Consider the following 10,235-nt stretch of genomic DNA (forward strand, 5'->3'; position numbering starts at 1 on the left):
TAAAGCAAGCAACGATGTTTTCAAATCTGTAATCAAAGAGGTCCGCAAAAACACTATCGACCAATCAGATTGCTTGATTTGACATGTCCGTTTTATAAATATATTTACATTTCGTCCGTTACGAAACAAACTTACAAAGCATAAGATGGAAACATTTAAGGTTAACTTCGACCTCCGGGGGGGTCTCACTATGGAGGAGTGGATTGAGGAGTAACTATCTCCAGAAAAAAAACGAAGGGGCGTCGGGCCGAACCACGCCCCTTAGCTGTGATATAATGAGCATATACCACGGCCTGTCGCGAGCTATTGCTTAAGTATATGCTCCTTTTTAACTGACCATGAGAGTTACATAAACGCCTGTAGTTTGTTGTTTCCGTGCAGCTGTGTTTGACAGGACGACAATAAAGTTGAACGGAATTGAATGTGATGTAGAAACCTTTGTGGCTGGAGCCGGCCCTTCCATATCTCCTGTGCCCGTGTTCACTTTCATTCTCCGTCTGACCGCTCTGGAGAAGGAATAGAAAACACCGAGAACCGAGAGTGACATCAAAGAAAGTAAAGCATTCACGTAGAAGTTATTGAAACTATTATGATATACTGTACCAGGCAAAGGTTTGGACACACCTTCTCATTCGAAGGATTTTATTTATTTTAATTATTTTCTACATTGTAGATTGATACTGAAGACATCTAAACTATAAAAGAACACATTATGGAATGATATAGTAAAGTAAAACGCAGAATATGATTCTTCAAAGTAGCCTCCTTTGCCTTGATGACAGCTTTGCACTCTTGGCTTCTCTCAGTCAGCTTCATGGTGTGTCTAAACTTTACTGTACATAAAAACAAAGTCCAATAAAAACAAACATTGTGTACACATGATGTTAATGACAGGTGTTACCTCTGCACTGGCATGTCTGCGGCGCCCCTGCTTCCTTTTGAAGGACCCCCCCCCTCAACTCTTCTGTGGAGTTATTGAGTGGCTTTGGAGACGAAACCCCTGACAGAGAATCACTTCCTGCAAAAGGAGAAGAAAAAAAATCACAGAATAAGAGGTAAGGATATTTTTCATATGAGGTCGGCTACACAACAAGGACACATCTGAATGTTTTATTTACGATCATCAAATTCCTATTTTACCTACTTTTTTATTATTTATATGATTTGCAAACACTTTTTATTAAAACTTATATTAAACAAATGTTATAATAGTTCTTTGTTTGCTCTTATTTGATAACCTAATTTGTTTATATGTTGTATCTTCACTACCACAAAACATTATTTTGTTAGTTTTAGTTTGAGGTTCTGTTATAAACAATACTTGTTACTGTCCATCCTTGATCCAGGTTAATGTGTCATGTCTACAAACATTATTTTTTTGTATAAAAAGTGTTTGCATTCAAAGCCCATGTATTTTTTGTATTTATAGTGTCTTTAACCAATTTCTCCCAATTTTAGTTGCTGTCTCTGCAACACATACTTTATCAGGGCATATGCAGGAATCCTGAAGTCAAATGTAAAACCTTTTAAGACCTTTTTTAAGACCCTTTCCATACATTTTAAGACATTACATTACATTACATTACATTGCATTTAGCTGACGCTTTTATCCAAAGCGACTTACAATAAGTGCGTTCGACCAACAAAATACAAACTTGAAGAAAACAGAATCATATAAGTACATCAGGTTTCATAGAGCAAAAACATTTCAAGTGCTACTCAACTGGCTTTAGATAAGCCAGTCCTTTATTAGTATACAAGTGCTTTGTTAATAGTTCTATCGCTCGAAGTGGAGTCGAAAGAGACGAGTTTTCAGTCTGCGCCGGAAGGTGTGTAAGCTTTCTGCTGTCCTGATGTCAATGGGGAGCTCATTCCACCATCTTGGAGCCAGGATAGCAAACCCACGTGTTTTTGCTGATGGGAACTTGGGTCCCCCTCGCAGCGAGGGTGCAGCGAGCCGTTTGGTTGATGCAGAGCGGAGTGCACGTGTTGGGGTGTACGGTTTAACCATGGGATTCAGACCTCATCGCCACTTGGAGTTCTAACCGGTTACCTTGGCGACACACTTTACCTCACATTGACTATATACAGTATTGATTGTCCTTCCTCCTTATCTTCCAACCATTTGGACACAGACTTGCATTTCCCCATAACGATGTTGTTTAACAACCGGCGTAAACGGACCTTCGCGCTATCAAGCAGTGAGCGTGCGATGTCCTGTTCAGATGACGTCAAACCCAACGGGATGCCATCAATAAACTACACAGAATCACACTACACACCTACGCAATGATTACATTCAGGCACACTGTAGAATACAACCTCTTTGGACCATTTATATACTTATTGAAAACAAGCTACAAAATGTAATACCTTGGAAAATGCTGTTTAATACTTTTTAATAGCCTTCATTTTCTCTAAATTGATTTATCAACTTTTATACTTTTTAAGACCCCGCGGACACCCTGCTTAAAACTGCATTTATTCTAGTCATTAGTATCATACCATTCCCATTAATAAACATATTTACTTTATAAGCTAGAGACCACGGAGATAAAAAAAGTAAAATCATACAGATGGTTAAGGGGGATACACATCTATTTTAAAATGTTGTATTTTTAATGATTGTATTATGCGAGGCATCAGTTAACTTGATCAGAATCAGAATAACTTTATTAGTCCCACAGATGATTATCTTTGCGGTTATTGACGATAACAGATATGCACTATGGGTAGTTTTATAATTGCAGGGACCATGTGAGATCTCTCTCTTTTGAAGTGACTCATCACACACTCAATGTAACATCACTACACTCAGATCAACTTCAAAGTGTAGTTTTATTTATCTTAAACCTGGAACAGCACTGAACTTCATTCCCAGTTCCTCTGTACTTCCACTTCATCTGACCTCTTCCCACATCAAAGAAGTGACATCGATTGGATTCAGTCTTTTCTTAGATTATTTCTCCTCAGTTCAGTGTGTGGTCAAACTTCTGAATTCAGGCGTATAGATCTGATAAAGTCCCTTTTTAAGCCTGGATACATTTTCTGCCTGTTAACTCAAAGTCAAACTGTCACTTTCCATATCAATGTAACACCTTATTGTGCTCTGTGCAGTCGATGTGCCTGTTGATCTTTACCATCACTCTCCATGTCGTCGTTCAGGAACAGGCTGTCGTCCGTGGAGAAGAAGCTGAAGTTGGAGTCGTCGCTCTCGTCAGAAAGGTATCCAGAGGTCAGGCAGGGGTCGCCCGGAGATCTGAGAGGACCGCTGATACTCTTGGACCTCTGGAAATTCTTAATGTACCTCGCCAGATTCATACCTCTACCTTAAAGACACAACACAGGGAAATTAGCACAGGGCTGCACGACTTTGACTGATGTTGCAATTGAGATATGATCCACAATGTGGAAGGGAGTGATCTTTTCGGCATGGCTATTGCCTTTATCATTGCATTTTTTTTTAATATGATCGTGTCATGTTTTTTGAAAGAGAATCTGTACCAAATAAATATGTTTTGTTAAGTCTAGAGAATACAAGTTGTAGGCTTGGACTCAGCAACTCCACAATACTCATCAAAATGGGATTGTATTACATGTTTAGCCTTTGACAAATACTGTCCTTCCTGAAACTTGAATATTGCACTAGTCAATATTGCGAATTCACTCAAATGCCCAATAACTTTGCAGACCTTAAAGAAAGTAAGACAGGACTGCAAGTAATAGTACTACTAATAAGTCCATGTGTGACTATTTTTTATGTTTATTTATTTGTTTATTCCACACATGGCAGTTATTTTAAAACAAAACATGTACACTTTACAAAACCTGTACACTTATACTGGTTGTTTTTTGTTTTTTGCATGGTGGAAAGGAGCAGGGAGAAGAACGTCTTATTTTACCTGCCCCTTCTTAAAAAAATGAAAGAACCATAAAAACGTCAAATAAAAGCAATATTCTTTCAGTTACAGTTGCTTACAAATACTGAAACATAAAACCATAACACAACTTCATACTGTCTACTTACCATTTCTTTATACATTTTCTTAAACATAATTAAGTCATAGTTTAGTCAGAAAGGTCATCTTCAAAATAATTAGTTTGTCCAAAACCCAGATGTAATGAATGCACAAAGCTGCCTACTGTCTCTGTATCGCAGGCTGTGTGTCCTCCCCCTCTCCCCCAGCAGGGAGCTGAGCCAGGCGGCGTCCAGGCGGCCCAGCCTGAAGCCCCCCAGGCAGAGGGCGTTGTTGTTCAGGTCCAGCCCCAGGCGGCCCAGCAGCTGGATGACGGTGGGACCCTCGCCCCGCTTCACGCTCACAGCCAGGGCCCGGCGCAGGTGCTGCTCGTGGGCCCCGTGGCTGAGCAGCAGCTCCACCAGCTCCAGAGGCCCCCCACGCTCACACACCTGACAAATACAGACAGAGGTTGAAATCAAGTTAATCTAGTCATTGATTAACCTGTCTATTATAGCACCGAGTGATTCAGTTTCATTTGGTAGAGTTTGAAATGTAATAGCAAAGACGGTCCATTACCAAATACTTGATAACATTTGTAATATTGTTTTCTAGTTTGATTACCAATGTTTGTTTGCATTCAAACGTATGTTGCTTTCATGAATGTACTGGGTTTAGTTGAATACAATTTAAATACAAAAAGGGCATTATTGGTCTATGATATCTTAAATATTGACACATGCACTAAACAACTTATCAGTGCCTAAGGTAATGCTTTCAAAATTATATTTGGTCGCCTATTTTGTCTTAATAATATCAGATCAATTCAATTTACGATACAAATAAACTAAACTCTGGGTAGCTATGCTTTTAGCCACAGTTGGTGTTTGAGCTAAATGCTAATATCAGCATGCTAACATGCTAACATGGTGATGTTTAGCAGGTATAATGTTTGGTAAGTGTGTTAGCATGCTACACTTTTTCCTGTGGGTAACTCAATTTGGTAAACAATCCCAAAGTGAACTTATTTTCCTTCATGGTGGCCGGTGAGCTCGTGTGACCTCTGACCTTATAGATGAGCGACTCTGTTTTGGTCTTCCTGTTGATGTCGGCTCCCAGCTCGATTAGACACTCGGCCAACGTGGCGTCTCCGTCCTCGCAGGCCTTCTCTAGCAGACTGCAGTGCAGCTGGTAGTCGCACCACATCTTAGACAGAGCCAGGCACACCGACTTACGCAGCTACACACACACACACCCACACCCCCACACACACACCCACACACACACACACACACACACACACACACACACACACACACACACACACACACACACACACACACACACACACACACACACACACACACACACACACACACACACACACACACACACACACACACACACACACACACACACACACACACACACACACACACACACACACACACACACACACACACAGACACAGAGGGAAAGAGGGGCGGAGTTAAACATTTCCTTTACTAATCAATGTATTCAATTAGCATAGTATTTCCGGTCTTTCTAGCAAATACGCTATCTAAGGAAATACCAAGAAGTAGATAAAGATGATAAAGAACATGTAATAAGCATGTCTGGTATGTCCTGTAGATTCCATTTGTGCTGTGTGTTGCTTTATGTGTACGGTACGGCCTGAGAGTGAACCTGACTGTCTGCAGATACACAGCAAAGGACATGAGACTGAAAATCCCTTGATTTACATGAAGATACATTGATTTTGAAAGATAAAGGAATTCAATCAAGTGCATGCCGCTGTTCTTGAGGTGGAAAATAGCTGTTAGCCGTTCAGGTGATCGAGTGTGTGTGTGTGTGTGTGTGTGTGTGTGTGTGTGTGTGTGTGTGTGTGTGTGTGTGTGTGTGTGTGTGTGTGTGTGTGAGAGAGATTTGGATAAAGAGTAGCTCTTTTTGTGATGAGAAAGAGACACAATATAAAAACAGCAACAACCGACATGAACTCACAGCAGTGTTGCAGTGGTCGGGCGGCTCCTCTCTGAGGTGTTGGAAGATCTGTCTGTCAAAGCCTTCTCTCTGCAGCTCAGCAGCTGCTCCTGAACAGGCGTCCAGCATCCTCAACGCCACCTGAACACACTGTGGACACGCCACCAGAGAGAAGTCATGTCAGTTTCACTTAGAGAGGAAAGTATATATAATACATTCTCAATATCCAGACTCGCCTTAAAGGGCAGTAAACACCGTCTACTCTTAGTGCAACAGTCTGAGCTTCTGCAGAGTATCGGCAACTACATGAACCTTTAACATCACTAGATAGCATTAAGACTGTTAATGTAAAACGTAACAAGTATATGAAAATATACAAGCAAAAGTTATTGTTTTCTAATTCTGAGAAATAAAGACTACATTTTTCTTTGATGCTAAGCAGTTCAAATGTTGTAATGACTCTACTTCATGAAGCTACAAACTAAAATAAGTTCATTTCTATGAGTTTCAGTTTTGTTTAAAGTATCCAGTCAACTGATAATTTTCGACAGGCTGTCAAGGACGAAATGTAAAGAGATATAATAATAATAATACATTTATTTATTTTGGGGGACGCCCTTCATAACACCCAAGGACACCTTACAGGGTATAGGGGCAATATAGGAAACAATTAAAACAGTAGATTTAGTTAAGTATCAGCCGGGGTACAAGACAAACAACAGGAAATGGACTATAGAAGGACACAAAAGGACACAGGGTACAGATTATAAAGAAAATGCCAGTTTGAACAGGTGGGTTTTGAGTTGGGTTTTGAATGTTGTTATGGAATCGGACTGTCGGATGTGTCGTGGCAGGGAGTTCCAGAGTCTGGGAGCCGAGCAGCGGAAAGCTCGAGCACCCATGGTTTTGAGGCGAGAGCTTGGGACGGTGAGAAGTCCTACGGACGAAGAGCGGAGGGTGCGGGAGGGGGTGTACTCCTGAAGGAGGTCGGTGATGTAGATGGGGGCAAGGTTATGGAGAGCTTTATATATGAGTAGAATGTTTTTGTAGTCAATACGGTAGCGTACAGGAAGCCAGTGTAGCTGAGTGAGAATGGGGGTGATGTGGTCGGATGAGTTGGTGCGGGTGAAGATCCGGGCAGCAGAGTTCTGGATTATTTGCAGTCTATTGAGGAGTTTGATGGGAAGGCCAGTCAGAAGTGCATTGCAGTAATCAATCCGGGATGAGAGAATGAGAGGGAGCCGTCCAGAATGACACCGAGGCTTTTCACTTGGGCAGCGAATGGTATGGGGAAGCCGTCGATGGTGATGGTCATATATTGAACATGTATGCCGTTTTAAAGTCACCTTGAGGTGCATCTCGGAGTCGTCTCTGTACTGCAGGAGGGAGGCGACCACGACGGAGGCCAGAACAGGAACGATCATCCTCGACAGCTTCTTCTTGGACACGAGGAAGCTGAGCAGCGTCAGACCCCAGAAGTGAATCTCTGGAAGAAGACGGGAAGTTAGAGAAAGCAAGATAACTCCACTGTAATATTGATATCATATTTTAAATGTTCAAATGGGGAACATTTCAGCTTTTAGTCAAAGAAACCGATTGTACTCTTCTTCTGGAACTCTTCCGGGATCTAATTACTATTTCCTAAAGTAAATTAAACCAAATCAGAGGGGGCTTATCAGAATCAGAATCGTTTATTGGAGGGGAAATTGTGAAATTAGTTCCTTTACGTTATGATTATTTCTGACTCATTTCCATACCTCTGTCCTGTGGGAACATCTGTAGTGTGTGCAGCACCGTGTCGATCGCCCCCTGCTGGCAGAGCAGGTCCACTGCACCGGAGCAGTCAGCCAGAGAGGAGAGCACCTTCAGACCACTCCTCTGGATGAGCTCGCTGCTGATGAACTGCACACACAAGTATCATGTTAAACATATTTCATGTTAAAGTACCGTCCGTGAACCAAAGAGGGAAAACCATACAGTGTATATAATATGTAATATGCTTTGACCCCAGCTACATTCTGGTAACACAAGTTGATTTAACCACTTTGTGTTGCAACAATATTGAACATTGTACGTTTTATGAAGGTAGGAAGGAAGAATTATTATATTAGACTGCATGAGTATTTGCTCGGTGTACCCATTACATTTGATTTACTTTGTTTTCACACAACAGCTTTGAAAACAAATATTTACATTGTTATTTTACATTCATAAAGACTTGCCTTATATAATTACGTTTTTAATTTAGATAGTTATCAATAATAAAAACTCAGTCATTGTGTTAAAGTATGGTCAATACAGTTTGTATCTTATCTAGTAACATAACTCTTTAAATGAGCTCAAAGTTAAACATAAAATAATTCCTTTTAAGCTTTTGACTCCAACAAGACGCCTTTTTTTGTGTTTTTTGCCAACGTACCCCGCCCCACCTTCAGGCAGCGGGGGATGAAACAACCACGTGGGAACAAAAAAACGTGTTCCCCATTCAAACTATTCTTTCTACTGGCACATTCTTTACAGAAATGTAATTACACTCTTCCGATGTTTTAGATGCAAGACAAGCGACTGTACAATGTTTGTAATGAATGGATGAGCTGTTGTTTAATCCGTGTAATGAATGAGAACTATATGTACTGTCCTGCTACACTAAATCCTATTAGGGGGGAATTCAGTATTCTCTTTGTTTTAGGATATCTGTGCATAAAGACTGGAAGGAAATGGACCTAATACGAGAGAGGGTTTGTTCATGTGTTCATACCCTGTTGAGAACCTCCAGGTAGAGTGTGTGAGCTCCTTCCACCACACACTGGTTCTTCAGGACCTTCAGGGAAACGTCAGCCATGTCTGGGTCTGCCACAGAGACGCCGTGCTCTCTTAGACTGCGGTCTGGGAATTCAACACAATGCAAAGTCAAGAAAGAGCGGCAAACACACACACAGCCGCTCCTTTGTCACTGATCATCACTAATCTCATTAGCAGTGTTACGAGTTCAGTGCTGCGAGCGGAGACGGAGGACACTGTAACCTCAGTAATAGAAATTAAAAGCAGAGAAGAAGCACCGAAACAGCTTTGTTTACACAATACTGGATATTGTATATGAGATGTATTCTTGACCTTCATGAAGTCTGTATGTAGCGCTGTTCCCTTTCGATTGCCGGAATTCCCAATTAAATGCAATTTATTAATGCGTAAGTTTCACAAGTGCTCTGTAGATGTCAAGGTATCACTTTTCAAAGCTTTCTGTACACCATTGTACACGGCTCACCTGTGGAGTAACTACAAGGCTCACCTGTGGAGTAACTACAAGGCTAGAAGCATGCAAAAACTAAAAGTGGCATACAATGATGCTTTACGGTTGCTGCTGAGGGTACCAAGATGGCAGTGCCAGCCAGCTGTTTGTTAACTTGGGGGTACCTACCTGTCAAGCCCTTTTAAGAAAATTCATGTACAAATTCATGTGTCGCCTAGTAGACTCGGACAATTATGTTATTTCGATTTTAATTAACCCTGTGAAGAGTTCTACCCGGTTCTCTTCCATGATTTGGAGACATTGGCGCAACAGCCTCTACAGACGGTGAGCATGTGTGGCTCGCTGTGATTGGACTGATTTTATGTATTTATCTGTTTGTTTTTATCTGTTTTGTGTTTAGCTTTTTATCTTATTTATTGATGTGTGTTTTGTCTTTTTGTGTGATATGGACCTTGAGTCTGGAATAAAGATTGGAATATGACAGCAGCAGTGGATTCCTACATCCGATTGAAAGATAAAGATCTAACGTTAGGGAATAACTCCCATAGATGTTTTGCCCTCTGATGTTTATGACCAACCATCTGTTACCTCCCTTAAGGAGGGGGCTGCTTCAGACATTTGTTGTTGTTGCCAGTTTCGATCAAACATAATTTATTGTTATGGGGACATTTGCAACGCTTCCTTCTCGGGGCTTGATGACTCCAAGGTGTGAAATCTTAATCAAAGCTCTAGCTCTCCTCGTGTCTCTCTGAGTCCTGACTCCAATTGCTACAGAAGTTTCCCCCACACGCACAATGTTATTATATATTATTGAGGTGCAACATTAGAATTCATCTGCTGTTCATAAAAAAAAGCTTCTGTTGAGGTTACCAAATAAACCTCCAAATGTATTTTGTGTTATTGTGCTGTTACGTGCCAGGCAGGCTGTACTTGTGTGGTTTTCCTTCCCTCCTGTGTTTCTCTCTTCTCCGTCTTCTGCACAGCTAATCAGCAGCTGATCGGTATCTACCTGTGCACCTGAGTCTGATGGCTGATTGGATCCTCTCACC

The 10,235-nt window shown here is 41.2% G+C and overlaps 1 protein-coding gene across 1 annotated transcript in view; it reads right to left on the minus strand.

Moving 5' to 3' along the window:
- lrrk2 (leucine-rich repeat kinase 2) overlaps nucleotides 1–10,235 on the minus strand; it is a 66,765-nt gene that overhangs the window by 35,481 nt on the left and 21,049 nt on the right. The window contains 10 exon segments of the mRNA XM_034205552.1: nucleotides 437–506; nucleotides 902–952; nucleotides 954–1,018; nucleotides 3,141–3,329; nucleotides 4,144–4,408; nucleotides 5,025–5,195; nucleotides 5,958–6,086; nucleotides 7,283–7,422; nucleotides 7,694–7,838; nucleotides 8,695–8,822. Of these exon segments, the coding sequence (XP_034061443.1) occupies nucleotides 437–506; nucleotides 902–952; nucleotides 954–1,018; nucleotides 3,141–3,329; nucleotides 4,144–4,408; nucleotides 5,025–5,195; nucleotides 5,958–6,086; nucleotides 7,283–7,422; nucleotides 7,694–7,838; nucleotides 8,695–8,822 (1,353 nt within the window).

This window comes from Gymnodraco acuticeps, unplaced genomic scaffold (genome assembly GCF_902827175.1).
Source record: "Gymnodraco acuticeps unplaced genomic scaffold, fGymAcu1.1, whole genome shotgun sequence".
Lineage (NCBI taxonomy): Eukaryota > Metazoa > Chordata > Actinopteri > Perciformes > Bathydraconidae > Gymnodraco > Gymnodraco acuticeps.